The sequence below is a fragment of the Callorhinchus milii genome, unplaced genomic scaffold, assembly GCF_018977255.1.
Source record: "Callorhinchus milii isolate IMCB2004 unplaced genomic scaffold, IMCB_Cmil_1.0 Scaffold18, whole genome shotgun sequence".
Lineage (NCBI taxonomy): Eukaryota > Metazoa > Chordata > Chondrichthyes > Chimaeriformes > Callorhinchidae > Callorhinchus > Callorhinchus milii.
Window position 1 is genome coordinate 3,739,765 of NW_024704759.1, and position 26,079 is coordinate 3,765,843.

The 26,079-nt window shown below is 40.8% G+C and overlaps 1 protein-coding gene across 2 annotated transcripts; it reads right to left on the reverse strand.

The window, feature by feature from the left end:
* Positions 1-1,347: 1,347 nt before the first annotated feature.
* l3mbtl1 (L3MBTL histone methyl-lysine binding protein 1) lies at positions 1,348-24,557 on the reverse strand. 2 transcript variants are annotated; one of them, XM_007884841.1, is made up of 21 exons: positions 24,299-24,557; positions 22,681-22,904; positions 21,086-21,239; positions 18,905-19,055; positions 16,565-16,712; positions 15,893-15,992; positions 15,122-15,216; positions 14,474-14,578; positions 13,850-13,985; positions 12,599-12,690; positions 11,790-11,941; positions 11,430-11,506; positions 10,698-10,783; positions 10,450-10,560; positions 9,766-9,880; positions 8,879-8,981; positions 7,066-7,263; positions 5,227-5,288; positions 3,761-3,930; positions 3,290-3,352; positions 1,348-1,819 (listed from the first exon to the last, which is right to left on the reverse strand). In XM_007884841.1, exons 1-21 carry the CDS (start codon positions 24,402-24,404, stop codon positions 1,685-1,687), a joined length of 2,583 nt encoding a protein of 860 aa, XP_007883032.1. In that variant the 5' UTR covers positions 24,405-24,557; the 3' UTR covers positions 1,348-1,684. The 2 variants fall into 2 exon arrangements, with proteins under 2 accessions (XP_007883032.1, XP_042197747.1); XM_042341813.1 differs by lacking the exon at positions 15,893-15,992 and having other exon boundaries at positions 16,561-16,712.
* Positions 24,558-26,079: the final 1,522 nt, after the last annotated feature.

The window sequence follows — 26,079 nt, forward strand, 5'->3', positions numbered from 1 at the left end:
TAGCACTCTCTCACCTTAGAGTTAGAAGGTTGTGGATTCAAGCCCCTTGTTGAAACTTTGAACTTATGTGGTATAGGCTGAAGCTCCAGTGGAGTGCTTGGGGGAAATGCTGCATTGTTGGAGGTACTGTTTGTTGGATGAGGTGTTTAACTGAGGTCCTGTCTGCTTGTTCAGGTGGACGTTAAAAGAGAAGGGAGTTTTTCCCAGTTTCCTGTCACTGTTGCTTCGAAAAAACATTTATGTTGCGAAAATATTGAAAGTAACAAAACATGCCAATTGTTCCCAAAGCAAAGTCAAAAGCCTTGGGAAACCAATATTAAACAGGTTATCGGAATCGGGCCATTTATGTTTAACCCACATGGGATATATAGTGGGTTACTTGTGCTGGAATTGGCACGTAATACATTCAACAGAGCTCCATTGTTTGCGTGCTCTAATCAGACAAAACAAGGAGTGGTCAGTCCTGTAGTAGAGACCTTGAGAGTGCACATATGCAATGTTCAAAACAACCCATACAGAAATACAAGCTCCTTGTCTGAGCAGATCATTCATTGTTGCTGAACCATGTGTGTTAATGAGTGTTGAATTATCTACAAGTGCGGGGAGACAGTTAAACAATTAATTCACTGCTTTTATACAGGAAATATTCACACTGAAGAATAGTGTTAACTAACCTCACTAAAAGACAATGTGCTGAAAGTGCTTTATTTGAGTGAAACGTGCAAGTAACTGGCAATAGCAAAAGGTCCAATAAGATTTTACAAATGTCGGAAAGCTCACAGATTTGTAGTTAGGTTTCTCTAGCTGCTGAGCGTACCTCAGCTTGGAAAAGCACTTGCAGTTGAGGTCCTCCTATAATGGAAATCCAGAAATAATTTAGGAAAAAAACTCCTACAATCCAATTTTCCCACAAAATGCTTAACAAGATCATAAGATCAGTTCGACTGAAGAGGCTTTTCGGTGCATTTGATCTTATCATATTCTGTGAAGCGCTTTGAGACGTCTAGAAGACATGAAAAGTGCTATATCAAATGCAAGGATTATTATTATTATTATTATCCTTCTCGAATCTCCAGCCCAGTGTCTTTCCATCACAGCATTCAGCTGTTTTTTTAAAAAACAAGTTCAGTATCCTGGCATCTATCATCACAGAATCGTTCCTAAAACACTGAGTGTGAGATAAATCACATTATATTTTTGTTGTGTTAATCCGCAATTTTAAACAAATACTTTCTTTTGCTTTCAATAAGGCCAAATTGAGATGTGGCCAAATAGAAATGTATATTAGTTGCCTGTACAGTAATATTCCAACAACTACTTTTTTAAAAAAAAGCATTTATCAGCGCTTCAATAAATTACACGTAAAATGTGACTGATCACAGTAAAAACAAATATATTTTGACATATTTTCTTATCGTCTTCCTGGAATAATCTTAGTACATTATCATTGACCTATGGATAATCCAAGCAAATAGTTGCAACTTCACATATACAATATATTATATATATTATGTATATCTTGTCAACCACAAATAGTTTTGATTTGAAGCTCATTCATTCCACTTGACACTTCTTGGCATTCAGAGAACACATTGCATTGTAAAATTAAAAGAAATACCGAATGATGAACAGGGTACAAATATTCTTCCCACCTGCCTGCATTGCACTTAAATAGAAAGGAATGTCATTTTAGAATGTCGTCTGCACTTTTGAACATTAGAATTGAATTATAAATCTTTAGCGCCGGCCCGAGTTTAATGCTCATGATCTTCACGATATCTGCTTGATTGAGCAAAAGGAGAGCTTCACCATCAATCAACTGCAATAGAAAGTGAACACATGGATCAGTTACTTGCCAGTAATATCAAAATCAAAATGCAATTGAGAATATATCTTCTTTCCACAAACCCCTGTAAAACATAATGAAACCATTTCTAATTCATGCTCTCTGCACATAAGCAAATATCCGTTTTAATTATGCACATTTATCCTCTCCTAAACATATATATTTTTAAGCATTAATGCCGATTTTTAAAACAGTTAGTCAGTGCAACAATAAAGTGAATTCTTCCAATGTTTAAGCACCAGTTTTAAAATTCCACCGGCGTCTAGATTTACCGTGCTAACGTAGCAACAACAAACCAACTTGCATTTATATAGGGCCCCACAACCAGGATAGAGTCTCAGAGCGCGTAATTTAGCAATTCAGAGCCTCCAGAATTTGACAAACTATTGAAATCAGTCTCAATTTTGAAGCTGCTTTTCTGCAGTTCTTAAAAAAAAGACAACGTACAAACAAAAAACACCAAAATGAGTTGGATAATAACAACAATAATTTGCATTTATATAGTGCCTTTGATGCCGGATGGTGTCTCGGAGCGCTTAATAATTGAAGTTTATGAATTGAAAACAGCTTGTGAAGTCAATGTTCTATTTGTCCGGGAGACGTGAGGTAAAGCAGTAAGATCTACATAGAACCACTTGCAACCACACTGCACCAGGAAACAATAGAAGCAGCTCCAAGTTCACGTTCATGCTCTCACCTCGAGGCCTGTGATGTTTGCAGATTTTATACATTGATCAAAGCTAAATCTATATGCTAACGTGTAGCCTGACAGGATCCATTTGCATTCAGAGAAATGATGCGAGATGTGCTCCGCAGTGGAAGGCAGTGGAGTGTTAGGAACCACCATCAAAAGCACATTTTAAACATTCTGAGACAGTAATTTTAGATCAGAAATATTGAGTGGAAAAAGTAATTGAAAATGCGTTCCTCCTGAGACCGCGAGGAGTTATTGACTGCAAAGGTCATCATCATGGTATGAAGCGCACAGTATGATTTGTGTTAACGCTCTGTATTAACTGTAATGGCTATTACTCATCCAGAGATCTGTATCATTTGTCATTTATACGTAATACATTTCCCGTGATTTATTAGCCCCGTATAATTTTGACAAAGAATGTCATTACTGTTCACCACACCTTCCTAAACCCAGTGAGTATTTCAATGATTAAATACGACATTTATAATAATAATTATGATAATATCCTTGCAATGGATACAGAGCCTTTCAAGTCAGGAGGACACCTCAAAGCGCTTCACAGGATTTACCGTAAAGTGTAATGACTGCGCATTTTTTATATTGTACATTTTGTCGCCTTACAACAATAACAACTTGCATTTATATAGCACTCTTTACGCAGGTTAGTGACCCAGAGCACTTACACATAAACCAGGTAATGTTTATAAAAGCAAAACCAAATGATACTAAAACGATAGGAACACTACCTCCTCTTTAAATAGCTTTGCTTGGTGCTCAGAGCCAGTAAGTGTCTGGACAAAGCTTCCCACCTGTTTAAAAGAAAAGACACACAATGACTGGTATTTCAATATGAATTCATAACAATAAAAAGACACTTACAATGATCTTGAGCGGCTCAAGATTTATTAGTCAATCTCAGAGATTAGTTCTTAGACCCTTGGCAGTGGAAGATACACTTAAGAATATTTTTTAGGGGAAAATAAGTCTTTTTAAGCTTTAATTACAGCTTCCAATTTCATGATTTGTGTAGAGCTCTTTATTAAAACACGATTTAATGGTGTAAATACACTCACTCACTTTGTTGTATTTATAAATACAACAGCAACAAAAAATAATAAATTGGTTCAAAAGGATCAAACACACACACACAAAACACACACACACAGGGAAAAAGAACTCCCGCAACTGAATGTCATCCTGCTTAGTATCTATTGTACCTCTTCGACGGTCCATTGGGCCACTCGGCTGGCACTGATTCCTGACACACCGGGAAGCAGTTTGCAGTGTTGCTCCCAGCACAGGGGCAGCGACCGGCCTGGATGCGGTGACATGGCAGACATGAAGACTGATTGGTGCAAGACATGCTGCAAACCATCATTTGGAAAACCTGGAGAAATGCATCAGAAAGACATCATGATCGTTACCCCGCATGTAACCTAATGCACTGACATGCAGAAAAATAGGTACGTCATCCGATAGCTTAGACACATTCGCACTGAAAGTCAATGTCAGCCTGGCTCAGTTTGGTTAGCACAAGCTACTAAATACCAGCTACCAATAATTCCTTAAAAAAATAATAAATTGCTCACGCAATCCACGACTGTTTGTGGGGACGCTGCTGTGCACAATTGGCTGCCGTGTTCCACCACAAAATATACAGTATATTCTGTGAAGCGCTTTGAGACGTCTCGAAGACATGATAAGGCGCTATTTCAAATTCAAGGAATATTATTATTATTGGGAGCACAAGTGCCTCTGAGCCACAAGATGGTGGGTTCAAGCCCCACATCAGGGACTTTGAGCTTACAGTCTAGGCCGACACTGTACGCAGTGTGTACACTGCATTGTCGGAGGTGCTGTCCTTTGGATGAGATGCTAGACCGAGATCCAGTGTGCCTGTTCAGGTGGAAGTCAAAGATCCTTCCTTGCCTTATTTGAAAAGAGAAGGGGTGTTCTCTCAGCATTTTGGCCAACAATCTCCCAGACAAAATCAGTCATTTACTTAGCGGCTGTTCGTGGGATACTGCTGTGTGCAAATTGGCTGCCGTGTTTGCCTACAAAACCAACAGTCACTACTTTTTGCCGAAATCTTGGGAAGCGCCTTGAGGTGTCGTCCCGGCGTGAAAGACGCAATATCAAATGGAAGAGTTACGATTGTTTATAAGGCTGACCGCAGAAATAACCAAGCTTGCTTGGGAACATCGAAACTTTGGTACTGTAAGCCAACACATGGTTTGGAAAGTTTGATAGATTAGGAGTCAGCATCGTGTGGAGATGAAGGGAGAAAGAATAAGAGAGGAGGGAAAGGAGCACTGAGCTCTGGGATTTTTGGAATACCAGTTGAAGTTTGCTTTCTGCACGTTATTTGACTTTACAAAAATAATCGTCAGAGCTGGATTCAATCTGTTTAATTTGCTTGGCTTCTGCAGAAACAAACCAAGATGTCAAACGGCAATATTTGCACAGAGCAAAGAAGTACAACCGTGCAAAGTTCAGTCGGTGCAGTTTCATTGCAATCCGAAGGCTGCTTGGTGTGAACACTGCAAAGCAGAATTGTGTGCCGGTCGGAGGAGGATCAAATCCAAATAGAGATAAGTGAAATTTGTATTAGAAATTAAATATTGAACATGCTTGATATCAAAGAAATAACCTGTGCTGCAGAGAATGATGCATTTGAACTCACTCTGAAAGCCGACTTTCAAGTCTTCATGTTGCAGTTTATGATACTTGGGGGGGCGCCCAATCCTGAAAGACAAAGAAAGTCCACGATATAGTAGGAGGCCCTGCGACCCTTTATATCAGGAGGTTCATTGACCCATCAACCATAGTTAGGCTCCGAGACAAGTGACGATACATTATGAAGCACATTTAATCCTCAGCCTTTCTCTTTCTATATCCATTTCACTTCACAGGCTGTGTAGATTGGGTCATCAGCCCTCGTTTCACCCACAAAATACACAGCAAATTCACTCTACAGTATAGTCTGTGAAGACCTTTGAGACATCTCAAAAATGTGATAAGGAGGTAAATCAAATGCAAAGATTATTATAGTTTACACCATTGAATATGGGTTCTGTGTGCAAATTAGTTGTCACTAACAATGTTTAGCCAAAGGGGAAAGTGTGTGACAGCCTAGTGCTGTGTGTTGAGGTATACGCATGTGAAGCATGAAGGGATCAGTTACTACAAACAAAGCTTCGAAAAATGATTATAATGTGGAACAGTTTTACTTTGGCTTCAAGAGGTGCAGTCGGGTTCGGGACAAGGCTGGATTTTAAGTTCACACGTTATCAAATTTGTACATAACAACTTTTAAATTACACGTAGTAATATTCTTTGCTACATTCCCCCGACTCGCAGCCCCCCACCCCCAACCCCACCCCCCGCGCACACATACGCGCTCGCACAATTGCTAATGAACAAGTATCTGTGGTGGTATTCTATCAATCACGTTATCATAGAATCCTACAGCATCAAAGGCCATTTGGCCCATTGTGCCTGTGCAGGCTCTTTGAAAGAGCTATCCAATTCGTCACACTCCCCACTCTTTCCCCATAGCCTTGCAATTTTTTTTCTTTTCAAGTGTATATCCAATTCCCTTTTGAATGTTATTATTGAATCTGCTTCCACCAGCCTTTCAGGCAATGCATTCCAGATATTTGTTATTTAGTTAGCAGTTATTGCTGTGATACATCTCGATGTTTATTATGCCATTTCAGAATTTGCCACACCAATTACGGTAAGCTTTATTTTTCAAATAAATACAGCCAGTTACCCTGATTCCTCAGTACACACTGTGTGTGTATTGGCATTCTGTGAAAGTATAAAAAGAACTGATGCAAAAACAAACCTAGGAACTATTCACACCAAAAAAATGACATGTCAAACAAAATGCATCTGTCTAAATGGATAAATATTTAATTGCTTGGATAAAGTTAATTTAAAACTTCAGGAATTCGGGAATTATCTGTGTGTATAACATATCATAAGATAAGTGAGCTTCCGGGTGAAGATACTAATTTTTCTGGTGGTACGAAGAGGAAATATAATAATATATTCCTTGCATTTGATATAGCACCTTATCATGTCTTCGAGAACTTTCAAAACGCTTCACAGGATATACTGTAACGTGAATTGACTGTATATTTTGTGGGCAAAATCTTCAGTGGGAAACTGTTACGTTGACAGCCTGACTCAGTCAGTCGCTCTCTTTCCTCTGAGCCAGAAGGCTGTGGGTTTAACCTCCACATCAGTGGAACTCACACTCTGAGCTGATGCTCCAATACAATGCTGGCGGAGAGGGAGGGGATGCTGCATAATATCCTGGCCAACAGCCCCCCAGATAAAAATTGATCATTCATGTTTTCAAGGGACATTGTTGTGTGCAAATTGGCTGGCAGGTTTGCCTAGAAATACACAGTCACTATACTCTGCAGTAAAAATCCTGTGCCAAAGGTAAATTACTGACTTGTTTTGTTGAATATTCTCCTGAAGCTGGCTTTGTGGTGTTTCTCATTATTACCTGCCGTGGTGGTTTGATTTCCTTCTCCGACCAAATGACATGAAATTCCTTTTTCGGGATGACCCATCCGTGTCTGACGCCTCTGCTTTTACCCTTGCTTGGTTTCTTTCAGCTAGCGGGCAGCCTGACAGGCGGTGATGTGCGGTGAACTTGCCAGTAACATGGCCTGAGCCGTCACAGCCAGGCGTGGGGCACTTCCTGGAGCAATCAGTGAAGACAAGAGAACACGGCATTGAAAAATGTATCAAGTTCATCCACTCTTTACAGTGCATTCCCCCTCCCCACCATATCCAGGCTCTTTGAGCCCATTGCCCCCTTCCTTACTTGGTTCCTTCCATTGCCTCATCTCACCCTACATTTCCAGTAACCCTACCATCCTGCTCAGCAACCACAGGCCTGCTTCATGTCTCCCACCCAATTCACCCCACCATCAACGGGTGGGCTTTCAGCCATTCTGTCCCTACTCTCTGGATCTCCATCCCAGAATCCCTCTGCCTCATCCCCTCCCCACCTTTAAAACCCAAGTTAAGACCTTTCTCTTCAGACGTGCTGTGGCCACCTTAGCCCCCACCACCCCCCTGCCCCCCGACACCTCCTTGAATGCTCCCCACCCCCAGGTTGGGCTCCCAGTCAACTGTGTGAAGCACTTTGAGACATCCTCCCGGGGCTATGAGAAAGTAACACTGTTATTGTTGTTGCAGGTAAAATCAATGGATAAAAATAAGGCAAACAGTACTTGGGTAAACAAAATAAACTCTGTAATGTTGTGACTGTATCTCTCTCCCTGAAGGTCAGAACAGATGGAACCATTCTGTCGAGAAAGTATCCAGATTTTTGGAAATTCTACCAAAAACAATGAGATTTTTGCAGCACCTACCCAGCAATCATGTGAATAAAATGAGGCCAGTATGAAACATAAAACAGACTATAACACCACATTTGTTGACACACTAAACTTTACTGTATACATGTAATTTACGCTGTACACAATAGATCTAATTGGGAGTTTAGGAGGAATTTCTTCACATAGAAGGTGGTGAGAATATGGAACTCACTGGCAGAATCCGTGATTGAAGCAAATAGCACCAATGAGAGAGGACTTGATATGAGGGAGAAAGGAATAGAGGGTAAAAGTGAGGGAGATAAGAGGGTATTGGAGTATTCAGAGCAGCATAGATTAGTTGAGCCAAAAGGCTATAACACACTATCTAACTCGAGGTAACATCATAATTTCCAATGTGAAACCACAATTTCAACAAAGAAGCCAATTTACAGATGAATGAGAACCACGTTTTTTTATCGCTATCGCATTGTTGTTATGGCTGGAGATCCTGAGTAACCGTGTATTTTTGAGAGAAACTGGACAGAGCCTTTATTGATGTGGACAGCAAACAAGCTGATAAATGCTGAATATTTTGGCTGTTTGTTCAGCAGCAGAAGTCTTAATGGAAAAAAATCACTGGTTTGGGAGCTGACCCAAATCTTTCATTGCAAACTCAGCCAACTCAGCTCAGAATTGCTTCAAGGTCCAAAAATTTCAGCAATCTTTGAAAACCTGATTTACGTCTGAAGATTTTACCATTGAGCACGTGGTCAATATTTACTCTTCAAATCAGACTGACGGTCATTCTGGTGTTTTGTCCTTAAATAACACAGTCTGCTAATTCACTCTGCTCTTAGCTATTAATAATTTAACATTGACTGACCAAAAATTGACTCTTCATTGGATTACTTTTACAAACCCTTTTAAGTGTCATTACCACCACTTGGTGCGTACTGCTGCCAGAGGTGAATTATAAAGGAAGTTTCTCACCTGTGATGGGAGGTGTACTTTGAACCTTTTGTGTGTCCAACTGCCTTATACCCTGGGACAGGACATCCCACCTGCCCAGGATCTGGTGAGAAATCTACTGCCTCTGGAAAAAGAAAAGTCAAGTCCTTTTTGATCACACGCGCTGCCGCAAATATTATTTCGAAGCAAACAATTTCACAGACTTAGACAGATCTGAGCATTGCATATTTTCACTGAAACATTTTCGGCACAAAAAGCGAAGGGGTGAATTACGTTAAATAAAAAGAAGCCTAAAGCAGAGCGGAAAGAGGAACAAGGAGTCTGTGTAGAGAAACAGCGCAGATTTCATGTATATGGAGAGAAATAGAAAGAGGATGTGACTCCATCTCCATGCCTGCCTTGGATTACCGCTTAACTTCCTAGTTTTGCCAGGCGTGTCTCCTCAGAGGCAGTTCAGCCCAGGGAGACCATGGCTACTGGAATATATTTTCTGATCCTTTTTTTTTGTCTCACAAGTTCGGTTCAGCCCATCTGATCTCATCCTTCCAGAACACCCACCCAACTTTCATCCCATCCCAAATCCATTGCACCTCAGATCGTCTAAGATTTAGAAATAAATTTATAAGTATACTGTGTGTTGCATTCTTTGAAATGACTGGGCAATCTGAAGATGAATATAAATGATATATGAACTGCCAAGTTTTAAAGAAAACCATTTAAAGAATTAGACAGGTACTTGAAAAGGGAAAACATGTGCAGGGCTGTGGGGTAAGAGCAGGACTGATTGAGTGGCTCTTTCAAAGAGCTGGTACAAGCACGATGGGCCGAATGGCCTCCCTCTGTGCTGTCAAGTTCTATGATTCTATGATTCTCAGAGAACAGGCGGCATGGATTGGCACTGTACTCACTGACTGGTGGATGGAGAGGGTAACCTGTTCTAGCACACCACCCGACGGGGTGTATATCGGGATTGTCGGCATCCACCCAGTAATTGTAAACATGACTCCATCCGTCAAAATGGATCTGTTTGGAAAATAACCAGAGAAGAAATACACAACAATAATTTGCATTCACACAGTGCTCTTCACGCAGGGTATCATCTCTGAGCACTTAACAATTTTGATGCCGAGCCTTTGAGAAAGGGGAGGTGACCGCAGGCGCAGTCGAAGATGGTCAAAGAGAGGGCAAAGTAGGGGGATTGAGGCAGAGATGTTCCAGCTGTTCAGGATGTCCTGCATTGTGAGCACGAGCAGTGTGATTGAGGGCAGAAAACATTGACAAAAATTATCAGCAGAAGCCCCTTCTGCTTCATCCAACACGCAAAGTAGGACCTGGACCTGCTATTTTATATGTTGATTCCATGCAAATGGTGTCCTTATTTAACACAAAAGAAACAAACGTGTTGTGAGGGTGTTGTTGCTGCATTGCTCAGTGATTTGGGATCAATCAGTGGGGGAAACTGACTGATCCAAGATCTAAATCCGCAACACGGCCTCCTCGGACTTACCATTACGCCAACATATAAAGCAGCAATCTATTGCCACATGTTGTCAGTCCGCAGCGTATATCAGTAAACGTAGTTCGTTCATTACCTTGATCCTGTGATCATCCACATCCACAATCGTGGCCACGCGAATCAGCATGGAGTTACGCCTGTCCACAGCTTCCAACTTCATATTTATCTGGAAGCCGTGTGGAGGATGCTGGAAGTAAAGGAAAATATATCAGCCAAAGTTTCAAACGTTAAAAAATAGTTTTTTTAAAAAAAAAGTTACAGCTCCAACAAGTGAAGGCTTTTGGAGGAACACCGATAGCTCTAGGAGGTGTGAAAAGCACTTACTATTTTAAAAGCACGAACAGGAGCTGCACACGATCCAGTTCCTTCCAAATATTTATCCCAGGAAAAATGCTCTGGATGGGGATGACCTGAGTTAAAGTTAATCAAGAGGGAGTCTTAACGCTTCGACACAATGCGCAATTGGACGCCTAGTTTCGCCCACAAAATATACAGTCAATTCGCTTTACAATACGTTCTCTGAAGCACTTTAGTAGAGACATCTAAATGAAGTGATAAGGCTCTATGTTAAATGCAAAGATTGTTATTATTATTCTTGATTCACTGCGTAAAATCAGATATCCTCCAATCTTGAAAACAAAATGGGAACTGAAGCAAGTTATAACAAAACCCAATTCTTATTAGAAATCTGGTTTAAGCACTGGTATTTCAATTGCCCGTCTAACAGCTGTAAGGGTCAGGTGGGAAGTGATTACAATGAATTATATAGAATGATAGAGCAAGGAAACAGGCTGAGCAGGGGAAAGGGGAGCATCCGTAACCGTAGCAATGCGGGAAGTATTTTTTTAAGAAATTAAGTTTTAATGAAGATTAAAAGTTTGCGACAAATATTACCAACCGCATTTCTAATTTATGGGGCCTTGTTTATTTGGGCTGCAAAGAGTTTTAATTCAACTCTGAGACACCATGTGTCAAGCGGTCTGAGACGCTACACCCTCGTGAAGGGCACTATATTTGTTGTTGTTGTTGTTGTATGGATGTCCTGCTAAATCGCACCTTGTGGTGGTGTGAGGGTCTTTCCATGTTCCTGGCACCAGCCCACAGGATGGATGTACGGGCTACTTGCGTCACACCTGGTAGGCAGAGAGACCCACAAAAGACAGTCACTTTACAGTGTATTCCGTGAAGCACTTTGAAACATCTCAATGATGCGACAAGGCGCTATATCAAATGCAAAGATTATTATTTTATTATTTAGTCCCCAAAAAGTTACACACCCACACACAACTTTCGGGACAGTTGATAACAATTATTAGATGATTCCAATAATCCAAAGGGAGAAAGATGTAGGTCACAGAGAGACTGGCCTCGAAGGGAGATGATCAAAACATTCTACTTACAATCGAAAAGACCTACCAGTAATCATAGGTGTCGTCCCAGTTGTCAAAGTGCACCAAAAACCTGTTGTCAACTATATCTGTCACCGTAGCAACGCAAATCAGGGATGGATTCATTCGATCAACCGCTTCCAGTTTCATGCCCACACGAAATCCCAAAGGGATGACAGACTGAAAGAAATTCATCAATAGGATCAGCATTGGGATCAAACAATGAGGCTGGTAATAATGCAGTCAAATTTCCACAAAGGCAATCCACTGTCTCAATTCCAAGTTCCACGTTCGTTAGCAGAAAATATGCTTTGGCACTAACGAACTCCTGACTGGAACTTTATATCATTAGCGAAAAGTGTGCATGTATTATTTTCTTGAACTTGCTAACTTTTTGAACTCCCAATTAAATACGATATAAAGCCCCTCCCCTACCCACACCCCCACCCAACCACCTCCACAAGTCATTTTTGTAGCTTCTTTGAGTAAATCGATCCTGAATTACCGCAGGTTTGTGCTCCCACTTTGCTGAACTCAATTTGAACTGTCAAAAAAAACACTTCACACACAGAACCCCCATTACAACTGCCAAACTTTCATCTCATCCGTTATTTGCATTCAAGTGGCAGATTATGAGGCAACATTGACCCACTTACAGTAATGAGTTTATGAACACAATTTAATTTCTGCATGAAGATAAAAGCAGGAAACCCCACAACTACTGATTGGATTCAAACCACGGTGCCAGAAATGCTTCTGTGTAGAATGTCTATTATGCCACACACAAAAAAGAAATTGATGTAAAAGTTCCCCATAGACTATTCTCTGAAAACTCACATTACTTTGATTGCAGAAAAGTTGTTTTGGTGCAGCTTGGGATTTGGTAATCCTCAGATAGTTGGCCCATTTGAACTCTTCCTCCTTGTACCCTGGAAAAACACAGTGTGATATTTTAAATGAGCTTATTAATGATAATCATAATAATACTTACATTTCATAAGGCACCTTTCTTGTCAAATGGACATCTCAAGGCGCTTCATGGGATTTACTGCAAAATGCGTAGACTGTGCCTCCCGTAAACAGATGCAGCAGCCAATTTGCGCACAGCAATGTCCCACTAATAGCTATGAAGTGAGTGACTAATTTGTATTTGGGGTATTGTGGTCAGGACAAAGGAGAAATTCCCTTCTCTATTTGAATAACGCCACGGGAACGTTAACGTCCACCTGAACAGGCAGACGGGGGACCTTGGTTTAACGTCTCGTCCAAAGGACAGCATCTCTGACAATGCGATACTTTCCCAGCACTGCACTGGAGAATGAACTTAGACTATCGAGTTCAGTCTCGATGTGGGACTTCTGACTCAGAGGCGAGAATGTCACCAACTGAGCCAGACTGACACTTATACGTGAATAGCGTTACTCTTATATAGTCTCCATTTTAACCTGTTGGAGGATCTAGAATTCTTTACTATATTGACGATCGGGTGCATCGTAGCATCATTCCACATATCTGTTTGGTGTGATGCCATCTGGTGGGAAATGTGTGCCTTTATTCTGCAGAGTTTAATCCCGATGTCCCAAGTTGGTGAAATATCACCCGTCATAATCATTGAAACTACACTGTTGTTTTATGATTGTTGGAACAGGGTGTATACAAAACAAAATCAAATGCAGTATATCTCTGATGATAATGATATCGTGGATTTTTTTTTGAGGGATTATTACCACTGGAAAACGATCTGCGAATCAACTAACAACCGGGTTCCTACTTACAGTTACACAAACAGAGCCGTGTGGAGTAAAGAAACTTGCCTAAGGTTTTGCCCTGCCCGGGAATCAAACCCGTGTCATCTCGCTTGCGAGGCACGTGCTCTAACTAATACGCTACAGGACTCCACATTATCTGGAACTCTTTTAATCCATCCTTCCGCCTTGCCCCTCCGTCCCCATCTTCAGGTTAAGCCTGAAGACCTTCCTCTTCGACTGTACCTACGTTTTCCTCCCCCTGCCTCACCATTGTGCTCCGTCACTGTCAAGCACTTGGATAGTCTGAGGGATTTGTGCCAAACAGCATCGTGTCTCTCACCTTTCGGAGGGTATAATCTGTGCCCTGTCTTCTCACACCATCCTGCGGGGTGGATGTCCAGAGAATCAGCATTCACCCAGAAATCGTGGCACTCTGAATAGCCATCAAAGTGTAGCCGCAAACGGTAACCACAAACCTGCGAGGGATCAGATTCAGTCACCACTTTCCCCTCTTTGAGTAACTTTTTCTCTCGATGAACAAAAAAAGGATACAATATATAATAATAATAATCCATGCATTTAATATAACACCTTATCACGTCTTCGAGACTTCTCAATGCGCTTCACAGAATATACCGTAAAGTGAATTGACTGTATTTTTTGGAGGAGAAGGAAACACAGCAGCCAATTGCGGATAAATATTTGAGGAAGAATACTGTTTAAAAGAAAAAGGGATGGGGAAAGAGTAGGGCAACGGGATACAGGCAGATAAGCGGAGGGGTGGGGGGTGGTGGGGAGCAAGAAATAGCCAATTTGATGATCCTAATAGCCTTCTTTCGTGCTATAAATATTGCCAAATCTGTGATTTAATTTGCCTGTGGTCCTTGAAACAATGACGACATTTTACATTAGGCTGAACTTGCACTCGCTATGTATATGAATAATGAATTGAAGCTTTCTGTACCTCGGACACAGTCAGTACAAAGTACATAGATGGATGCGTGGGATCGATACCCTCCAACTTCATCCCAACCCTGAAACTGTTTTTATTCTGGGGGAATAACTGGCACTGTCAAAAACAAAAGCTCAGTGTCACAACAGGAATAAAAGGAGAACATTTTCATGTCTACAGTGAATGCTCCCATTAGTAAGGCTCGAGATATGGAATCAAACATTCAGGCAAATTCAAGCAAATTGACAGCTTTATAAAGGAAGTAAATCCTTGCCATGACTTTCACACCGGGAGGACATCTTAAAGCACTTCACAGGATTTTACTGAAAAGTGTAGTGACTGTGTATTTTATTGGCAGACATGGCAGCCAATTTGCACACAGCAATGTCCCACAGACAGCCATGAAGTGAGTCTATTTTAAAATTACCTAAAAGAAACGGAATGAATCTTCGGGCAAAGCTCATTTCAATGTGTATGTCCCAATTTGCTATGTGATCATTGTATTACTTGTCTTCTTACTTAGTGCACAGTGACATCTTTAGAGTGGTGCTACTTGCTAAATGTCAGGTGAAAAAAGGAACACAATCACCAACGGAGGCAATTCTGGCTGAACTGAGAAAAACAACAAAATGAATCTGATGATTAACAAAAGGTTATTACCTCTCGAAAGAGTTTGACTGGCGCAGGGACTGCCTTTTCACTCTCCAAATATGAAACCCAAGACCAGAGTGTGTTCTTTTCCATTGAAGAAATACCTGGGGGGAAAAACAGTGAACATAGATACTTCTGATAAAATGTGAGGATTATTATTAACCCTATTTACTTATTTACTCCCAAATCCAAGTTTAGTTTTAACTTTTGAAATATTTCTTTTCAGAAACAGCATTTCAAAGGATAAATACTCGAGGAACAATCATATTAAATGATACAAGGAAAGAGCAGAGGAACGGGATTAGGGCAGGTCGCTTCACTGGGGGATCAAACATCTGCATAGCCTATTATTCTGGTCACCTCAAGGCTTGACACACGCAGAAACTGCTCTACATATGCATGTCATTTAAGCATGAAAATTGCCTTGTGTCTGGAATGGAGTGTGTACTCTCTCCCCGGAGGGTGCTACCCAAACTGAGGGAAGTATTAAACACAGACTGACAAGTGCAAGGGGTGGCATGTTGGGGTATTGCTGGAGTTTAAGCAGCAATAAATATTCTACAAGTCTAAATAATAATAATAATAATCCTTGCATTTGTTATAATGCCTTATAACCTCTTCGAGGCATCTCAAAGCACTTCACAGAATATACCGTAAAGTGAATTGACTGTATATTTTGTGGGCGAAATGCCAAATTCCTGCTCGATGGGTATTGCTTATCCAATGTCATATTGTATGAATTTTATTTTAAATGCAGACAGACAAATGAACCTCCCATACCTTGTCCAGACACCGTGCAACTAGGTTCAACAAATTGCAATTGGCTTTTGTCACCCACGAAAGGTTTTCTGACAATTTTTCGCTCTTCTTCATGTTCCTCCTGAAAACCATTGAGAAATTTAAATAGAAATTGGAAATATCTTAAGTGTCAAATTTAAAATTTAATTGGCACCACTGCATTCAACAATTTAAATATGCGTAATGTTTGTAGCAACAAACACGGGTTTCGGATTTTGTTTCCTGTCCCGCGACAGTGCTCAAGAACCAGGCTGACATTCCAAAGAGCGTTGGGGTTGTGCACAACATTGTTGGAGGTGCCGTCCTTTGAATGAAATGTTAATCCAAGGTCCCACCTGCCTGCTCAGGTTGACGCTAAAAATCGTCTTGCACGATTCGAAAAAGAGAAGGGAATTTCTCATGAGGTCTTGGCCAACCGTCCACCAAGATAAAGTGGATCATTAATTTCAGGGCTGTGTGTGTGAAATTGTTGTGTGCAAATTGGCTGCTGAGTCTGTCGACAAAATGCACACACGTAACAGATGTGAGAGGGTCTATTTCAAATGCAAGCATTATTATTATTATTTAGCGAGAGAGAGAGAGAGAGAGAGAGGGGGAGTTCAATTCTGTATCAAACCAAACTGGATCACAAATAAATGCGTGTGTCATACCTACCACCTGCTCTGATTCAGTAAATTCGTAACCGTACTCTTCATCTGATTCTGTCCTCGGACTCCGGCACATCTTTCGCTTTCTCTTTTTGACCCGTTTGAGTATCGCTCCAGCGCTTCTTTTTACTGCTGCACTCTCCATCCTCAGTGACCTGTTCAATGGACAACAATAATTTTGTACGGCTACCATAGTAGACATACACTGGATGTGAGAGGAATTGAGTGATGTACCAGACAACCATATCATCTAGGAAAATCATACACAGTACCATCAAACATATCTGTATGCGTGTCTAATCCCATTTTTAAATATTCACCTTGCTTTTATATTTTTTTAAAAAGGAATTTATCCACACACTTTCTGGGAGTTTTTCTTGCCTCACTTGACAATTTTAATGCCGTTGCATTCACCTCTTCCAGTTCTGCCGAAGTCATATCTTAAGCTAAGCAGTCTTTTCACGTTGGATGTGATCATCCTGCTCAACATTTTAGAAAATATAGGTGATCTGGTCTCTCCATGGCCCCCTTTTTACCCAAAGAAAACCGAGTTGATTCTATGGCTTCCATTTAAAAAAATACATAAATCTTGTGAAGTCGGCATGTCACTTACCATGCCATTGACTCGCCACTGTAATGTAGCTCCAATTACAAAAGAAATCTCTCTAGCGTACTGTGACTTGCCGTAGGGGTTTGCTATCTGTTGCTTGGGCACCTGATATTGTTTTCCCCGAGGCAGATATTCAAATGGAAACTAATTAACAGGCAATCTCTTATCAAATGCAGTACCTTTTCTACAGAGGCATCAATAATGCTACTGAGGACTGCGGCCCATTATATTGTTCACAGTTGCACTAACTATTAGATCTTCAGTTCCCAGCGTAAATTATTTAAGTCATCTCGTTTGTTGGCTTTCATGTACAAATTCAATTAGGGATGGCTAATATTGATCACTTGTCTTGTTACCTTTGGCAAAGAGTCTTGTTTTGGATTCTGTTTTTCAAGTTATGTTCTGGGTCGATAGCGTACCATCAGTGACGTTTGATTTCTGGAACCCCAACTTAAGTACTCTGGCCTCTGAGTCATAATGTTGTGGATTTATGTCGAGAATTCAAATTCGCAGTCTATACTGACATGACAAATGCAAATGGATCTTCGGTTGAGAGGTTAAATAGAGGTCCCACCTGCCTGTTCAGGAGCATGTTAAAGAGCCCGTGGCGCTAGACAAAATAGAGAAGGGAGTTCCCCAACCGCGGTGTCCTGGGCAATGATCCCTGAGATAAAATTGGTCATTCACTTAATAGTGTTTATGAGACACTGCTGTGTGGAAATTGGCTGCAGGGTAACGTGACTGTGTAATGTGAGAGAAAACACCTTGCATTTATATGGCGCCCTTCACGCAGGGTAGCATCTCGGAGTGAGCGGTGCCTTTCGTGAGATAGGGAGGAATGGTATATGAAACTGGAACTGGACCAGGCAGACTGCTATGGACTTTTCCTGCTCCGAAGGTTTCTTTGCTTGTATAATGTGTGCAGGTCGTCATGGTGATGAATTTCTCATGGTTACAGCCAGGGTGAGAGCAACTGCGCAAATGTTTGGGTTATTTTTAAACCGCGAGTGGCTCGCAAGAACGTGTCTCTGGTTGGGTCGTGATCTCGGTGAGCCCAACAGACCCTGTGCCGTCCTGAACACACCATCTGGGACGTGTGCACTGTATCAAACGCTCGAATGCTGCAGAGAGTGGCACATCTGTAGCAGTCCTAACTTCTGTAAAGGGGAGTGACTGTGCGTTTTGCGGGTGAATGCAGCAGCCCATTTTCGCACAGCAACAACCCACAAACAGCCACAAAGTGAATGACCAATATTATTTCAGAGACTGTTGGCCAGGAAACCAGGAGAAACTCCATTCTGTTTTTGAATAGTGCCATGGGATCTTTAAGACTGAGATAGATAGATTTCTTATTGCAAAAGGGATTAAGAGATATGGGGATAAGGCAGGGTCAGGTTATTAGCTGGAGTTAGATTAGAAGATCAGCCATGATTGAATGGCGGGGCAGGCTCGAAGGGCCGAATGGTCTACTGCTCCTACATGTTATGCTATGTTAACACCCCCATGAACAGGCAGACAGGACCTCAGGTTAATGTCTCGTCTTAAGGAATTGGCTCCTCCAACAATGCAGGACATGCCCAGCACTGAATTGGAGTGTCATCTTAGACTATATGAGTTCCAAGTCCCGATGTGGGATTCACAATCTTCTGACTCAGAGGCGAGAGTGCTACCAACACACCTAGTATCAGGAATAAAATGTCCTTTCCAGTTTTCGGTGAATTGATGCAAATATCTTACTTTTCTTTAAACTGCTGAAGGCAATGCTCACTGCAGAAGTGACCTTGGCTTCTGATGGTGTTCACTGTATAGGACAGGCCGCAGTTCTCACAACAGCAAACGCTTCCTAACTTTGGCAACTCCTTCAAGCTAGATACACCCTTCTCGTTCCCTGCAATTGGGGGGCAAAAAGCAATAGATTCTTCATAAAAAATGCACTTGTCTACATTAGGGCCTGAACATGGTCATTACATAATAATCATATCTTTTTATTAATGTCTCAAAGCGCTTCACAAGATTTTACTGCGAAGTGTAGTGACTGTGTAATTGTAAGCAAATCATACCAGCACATTAAAATGGCACTTCTGCTTTAAAGCTGGCTTTACGACCTTATCTTTTCAACCACACTTTCGGTCACTTTTCCCCCTTCATCCCCCAATTCCAGACTATCTATGTGAAGTCATCTATGTGAAGCGCTTTCAGACATACTCCAGATGTAAAAGCGGTTATATAAATGTATGTTGTGTACACACACAAATAAACACACACACATACATGAATGCATGAAGAATTAACACTGTTATTATTTCCTGGAATTCAAAATGCATTAAACCGAAACTGAAATAGCATTGAAAATTTAGTACCAACTCATATTTATATAAAAATAAAATCAGTGCATTCTGAAATTATGTTAAATTAAAAATGTATTTTGGGTGTCATCCAATTTACTGACAGAAGATCAATTAGAAAAATGATCTGGATACGGAGCGAGTTTACAAGATGCAAACCTATTTATTGGCCTATAAACTTCTCGTGAAACATTTTCTTGATGGGAGTACAGAAAGAACAGGCCATGGACAACAAAAGGGAACACACGGTGCTTTGCTGGACAAATTTGTGCTGCTGAAGGACACTTATATAGTAGATACAAGGCCTAAATGCTTAATGTATTTTACAAAATTTCTATTCACTCCAATCAATAATTTTCTCTGAATCCATTTACATTTTTTTTAAATTTAGAGATTAAGATGGATTTTGGGAGATAAACCACAGGATGGAGACATGGAGCTGTGTATCAGTCACTAGCGCCGCTAGATGTTTCCTCTCGAATCCTGAAGTACTTGGGGGGGAAAAAAAACTGTGAAACACCAGCTTCAAAATGAGGAATGAATCTCAGAATTTTCAAAAAATTTGCAAACCCCTGAAATTAAGAATATAGTCTGAGTCTGGAAGCAGATTAGCCATAGATTTAAACTGATGTTACCAGGGATAAATGGAATCAGATACTACCAGGAATGACTGGGCAGTTTGCAGCCGTACTCTCTGAAGTTGAGACAATTGAGAGCTATTTAAGATTAGGAGAGAATTCAATAAGTCAGACACTGACAGGTTGTTTCCACTTGTTAGTGAGTTCAAAACAGTGAGGGGGGGGGGGAACTCAAACATTGGAAAGCTAGTCATTGAAGTAAAACAGAGTTCTGGAAAAACGTCTTGATACAGAGGGTGGTGAGAATGTGGAACTCTGTGACAGGAACTGTGGCTGTAGCAAAAGCCATCAACATATTTAAGAGGAAACTTGATGCGCATGTGAAGGGGAAAAGTATAGTATAGGAGGTGTAAAGGCTTGGTGTGCGGTATTAACACTTGTATAGACTATTTGGGGCAAATGTCCGTACCGTATCAATCAATGTAATTCTATGTAACCAGGTGAAAATCCTCATCTGTAGTATACTCTCATTTGTAGTGTAGACAGAATGTCTGTCAGACATCGAGTCCTGGATGAGAGCTAACTTTCTTCAGTTGAATGTCAACAAGGCTCCCGTCAGCGCCTCCACACCTCAGGCACTGACAGCATCACCATCCAGGGATGCACACTCACTGAGACAGTCCAGAACATTGTTTGTCCCTCAAATGTCCTTTCTACCCCACATCCATGCTATGACCCGCTCTGCCCTTCCCGCTCTACCCTCCTCTTTGACTTCACCCTCCTACCCTCCCTGCCGTCCACCCTGCCCAATCCAGAATTTTGTATTATAATTTTTGTGTTGTATAATCCCCCAATATGTTTAAAGTGTCACAAAGAAATCAACTCACTCTGATTCAATAGTATATTTTGCACCACCGCTAAATTTATCTTGGGCCAAAAGCATGAACAGAATAACCTGATATATATTTTAATACATCCCATTAGATGTGTCTTACTTTCACAACCACTGGCTGTATTCCAGCCAGTCTGATCCCAAGCATCGCTCTCCTCCGTCTCCACACTGGTTTCCACAGCGACCTCTGTCCCACGTACCCCAGGCATCACCTCTGTGTTTGCAACCTCCAGGGAACCAAACTCATTCACTCTGAACTGCGTGGGGTGGGGTGGGGGGGGGAGAAACAAGCGGATTATCCCATAGAGCACAGCAGAAGTACGCAAAAAGATATATAACGGGGGCCACGAATCTGCAACAAGTAGGAACATAGGAACAGAAGTCGGCCATTCAGCCCCTCGAGCCTGATCCACCATTCGATTAGATCATGGCTGATGTGTACCTCAATTCCAAATAGCACTCAATTACATAAACATGAATTAAAAATGCAGTAATCTTACTTCACTTCAATTCCCTTCAACAATCATTCCCTTAATATGGGGAGATCATAATAGTAATCAACTAAACAATCACTATGTTTGTTACCACCATTGCAGAGCTTATCAAAAATCATACACTGCAATGAGCTCAATCCACTTTCCTGGTTTAATTAATTCCAAGGGAGAAACGGGAGAGCAATTCACTTGGACTAGACAGACTGTTCTCATTGCAACTGCCCCACTTTCTCGCTAACACCAGAGTGACAGGCTGCACAAGAAATAAACAAATAAAAGCACCCAAATTGAGTTCTAATGTGTTTAAATTTCGTATTAACTTTATGCTCAAAAGCATTAGTTTATGCGATTAGTAATGTCTTTGTGGCCTTGCGGAGAAAATAAACACATTCACTGATGGCGTTGTAAATAAAATATTTCCTGTGTCAAGCCTAACAAATGTTATAGATGCAAAGCTCTGCGCTACATTATCTGCAGCCAAAATGTGAACAAACCATCCTTGTGAACACATTTATAAACCAGCGGGGTTCAACCAGCAAACAAAACAGCTTAATTAATTATATTAACCATTAAAAATAGCTGCAGTCAATTTCCAATAAACATTTGGCACATCGAAGCTGATGTTCATCTGTTGATCTGGAAGTGATGTTTAATACCAACGGTAGACATGGACTAACACCTTCCCTTTGAGAAGCACCACGGGGACTTTGACATACACCTGAACGGGCAGACGGGACCTCGGTTTAATGTCTCAACCGAAGGAACGGCACCTCTTACAATGTAGAGCAAACCTCAGCAGTTGAGTGTATTAGAGTGACAGCCTAAGACTCTGAGCTCAAAGTCCCTGTGGCGATCTGATGATCCAAAACGTAGCCATTTTTTCACTATTCATGTATAGTGAGGCCTCTTGAGATATTGGACCCAGTTGACCATGTTACATTGGGAGGGGGGGGGGGGTGCCCTGTATAATGCTGATTCAACAAAAAGATTCACAAGAACAACAACTTGCAATTATTTAGAGCCCTTCGGAATGGAGACTTAAGTGGATCATAAGAATGGAACAGAAACAGAAGTCGCTGGGAACACTCAGCAGGTCAGGCAGCATCTATGGAGAAAGGAAACTGAGTCAACATTTCGGGTCCACGACCCTTCGTCACAACATAAGAATGGAGACTGCTTCAGGATAACCATCGATAGTGCTGACCTTTAAATTGCTGCCAGGTAAGGTAGCTCTCCCATCCTTCCATTCCAGAATACTGAGCATGTCACAGCGGTGCAACCCACTGATCTGTGGGTTGACAGTCGCCGTCATTGGGACGGTGCTTTCTGACTGCTCCACTTTGATCGGTAAAGAGACGACATGGGTTTCCCGAGGTACGGTTTGTGGATCCGGGTCAGTCTCCGATGGATTAATTGGATTTATATTCGCTATGAAACATAAGCAAAAGTTTGCTGGTACAAGTACACCAGACATTTTGCCTCCTGGCCATAGCCCACGCATTAGTTCATCACCTGAAAACTGCAGTAACTGCAATAACATTAATCTTTGGTGTTACAATATGGGAGCGTCATCTTGATACAGTGAATATTTAAGAAATATTTCATACACAGCTGGAAGGCAGAGGTGAGTTCATGCACAATTTCTTAAAGGTAAGCCAGTCACTGCTTCTTGGCAGATGTTTTCTTATGGTCTTATGAAACTGTTAAGTTTCAACTGGGCGAAACCAGAAATAAGATCCTTTCAAACGGTCTTTTTTTTTGGTCGCACTCGCCTCACAAGCGAGAGACCTGGGTTCGATTCCCGGCAGCATGAAACCTTGGGCAAGTTTCCTTACTCCACACACCTGATAATAATCCCTCAAGTAAAAGAAAACAAACAATAATAAATTGGTCACTTCAATCCACGACTGTTTGTGGGACACTGCTGTGCGCAATTAGCTGCCGTGTTTTGCCCACAAATATACAGTCAATTCACTTTACAGTATATTTCGTGAAGCGCTTTGAGACGTCTCGAAGACGTGAAAAGCGCTATATCAAATGCAAGGATTATTATTATTATTATGTGAAAATCCATTCTATGCTGAAAAGTATCCAAATCGAACTGAGAGTTCTATTCATCCCAGCTGTGCTATTTCTTATCAATCAATAAATCAATAATCGTTGCATTTGATATAGCCCCTTATCATGTCCTTGAGATGTCTAAAAGTGCTTCACAGAATACATTGCAATGAGAGAGAAATGTTATTTTCTTATCACTGAGAGACTTCTTGTCAATGAGAGGCAAATTCCCATAGAATGAGGATATATTAAATGGTCTGATATAATTTGATAGAAAGCTGATTCTTAAACTCAATCTTAATTCAGAATCAGCCCCCATCCCCTCCCCGCAGTTCCTAAAAAAAAAGCTTCCAAGTTAATAGTTTAAGAATTTCGACAATTCTGTGCAGTCTTAAAAATGTGAAGCAAAATAATCTATCGCCTAACGCAAGGTGAAATTTTAAATAATAAATAATAATAAATTGGTCACTCAAACCATGTTTGTGGGACACTGCTGTGCGCAATTGGCTGCCGCGTTTCGCCCACAAAATACTCAGTCAATTCACTTTAGTATATTCTGTAAAGTGCTTTGAGACGTCTCGAAGACGTGATAAGGCGCTATTATCAATTGAAAGGATTATAATAATCCTTGCATTTCACCCTGTCAGGAATCAAACTCAAGTCTCTGGTTTGCGAGGCAGGTGCTCTAACCAGTGAACTACAGGACTCTACTTGCCAATACTACAATATAGTTATTATTATTATTATTATTATAAGTACAGTACCTGGAATAATGAAAGCTTTTGCAGCTAAGTGAGTATTCGGAGCAGAGCTGTGGCTGGTTACCACCTGGAGACTGACTTCATTGGGAGAAGCTCCCGTGTTGGCCATCAGTACTTCCAGTCCCGCTCTGCAATTAGTGCAGATAGATAGCTTGTGTCTTGTTTTTTGAACCACCTTTCTTTTCAAGATCCTCCCCTCGGGCAAGGCTGGAAAAGTGCAAAGGTATGATTTTCTCCGTCACGGGATTGTCCCAGGTTCTTCACGTGAAGCGGAGCGAAGAGCAGGTTACTTCTTCAACCCTTAACAAATCATTCTTCCTGAAGAGTTCTGATGGTCCATCCATCACACCAATGTGCTCTCCACAGGTAGTGCTGGAAATCGGTGTGATTCAGCACAGAGTTTTTTTGGAGTGGGAAGAAGAGAAATCAATAAATTCAAATTAGGGTTGTTTATTTTAATTGTACAATGTAATAAGTATAAAAAAACATTAATCTGCCCAAGAGTAAACCCCACTGAGTGGGGAATACTCTCCTCTGCTAACCCCCACTCCCCACCTTAAAGGACAAGAACAAGAATAATAATCCTTGCATTTGATATTGCGTCTTATTGCATCTTCGAAGCATCTCAAAGCGCTTCACAGAATATACTGTAAAGTGAATTGACTGTATATTGTGTGGGGGAAACGCAGCAACCAATTGTGCCCAGCAGCGTCTCACAAACAAGCTACAATTGGAATTAGAGTTAAACTAAACTTCAGTGGGTGCCTTTAACTACCACCGCTACATAGATGGGTGTTCTAGAATTAATCTGAGGTGGACTTTAGCAGTCCAATTAGAGCACAAACATAAACAGACATGGCTTTATTTATTTCCGTCGCCTTTGCTTTCCACTAAAGACACATTTCCTACATTGTATTAAATCTAAACCAAGTGGTTGGTTCACTGCAGAAAATTGAAGAATGTTGTTGAGAATATTTTACATTCAAGGTGACATCGTATATGATGGCCTTTAAAATGCTCCATTGATAAAAACAAAATCAAATGCATGTGAATAATCTCAGCATTTCAGTGATGTGTGTCTGTTCGGCTCTAGTTGTGTTCCTGCTTATAACACTCAGGTTTTCATTCATTTATTCATTCATTCTACTGTGAACTGGGGCTTCACAAAGCAGCACAAAAACCACCAATTTGCAAATTAAATCAAAACAAGCGCATCCATTTCAAAATGTGCATTTCAAAAAAAAATCTGCCCAAACCCCTTTTTTTTTTAAAAAAAAGAAAAAAAAATCTAACATTTAAATGCATAGATACAGCTGAGCATTTTTTTCCCCCTCTCAATCTGATCAATTCCCATAACAACAAAAGCTCATCGTTCAGAAAACAACGGTATTTCATCGTTTGATTATAATCAGACAATGTCAAAAAATCAATTGCATTATTATCATTAATATTATTATTAAGATGATTATTATAAATGTTTCAGGCCATCGTTGACTTGTGCTTACCTGACTGACATTCCATGTCTTGTTAAAACATTTGCTCTCCATTAAAAAAAATAGGGAACCTATTTAGTTATTTATCTGTCTGGTGAAACTGACCTTCGTTTTTGATAGGAAAAACGAAATATAAATAAATCCTAAATAATAAACCGCAATAAGGGCTGTCAGTGCCATCATTTCTTACCAAAATGGCCGAGCTGGGTACCAACAACAGCTACAGTAACATTACGTGGGATAAAAAAAAAAGATGTCTTTAATTTAATGGGATTACAGCTGAACTCTCCA

Bases quoted from the DNA above. Each gene is read 5' to 3' on its own strand.
- l3mbtl1 (XM_007884841.1), bottom strand. From the start codon at position 24,404: ATGGCCAACACGGGAGCTTCTCCCAATGAAGTCAGTCTCCAGGTGGTA. The intron at 16,713-18,904 runs GTAAGATATTTG...TCCATTGAACAG, and splicing joins CTTCAGCAGTTTAAAGAAAA to GTCACTGAGGATGGAGAGTG. The intron at 15,993-16,564 runs GTAGGTATGACA...AATGGTTTTCAG, and splicing joins TTACTGAATCAGAGCAGGTG to GAGGAACATGAAGAAGAGCG.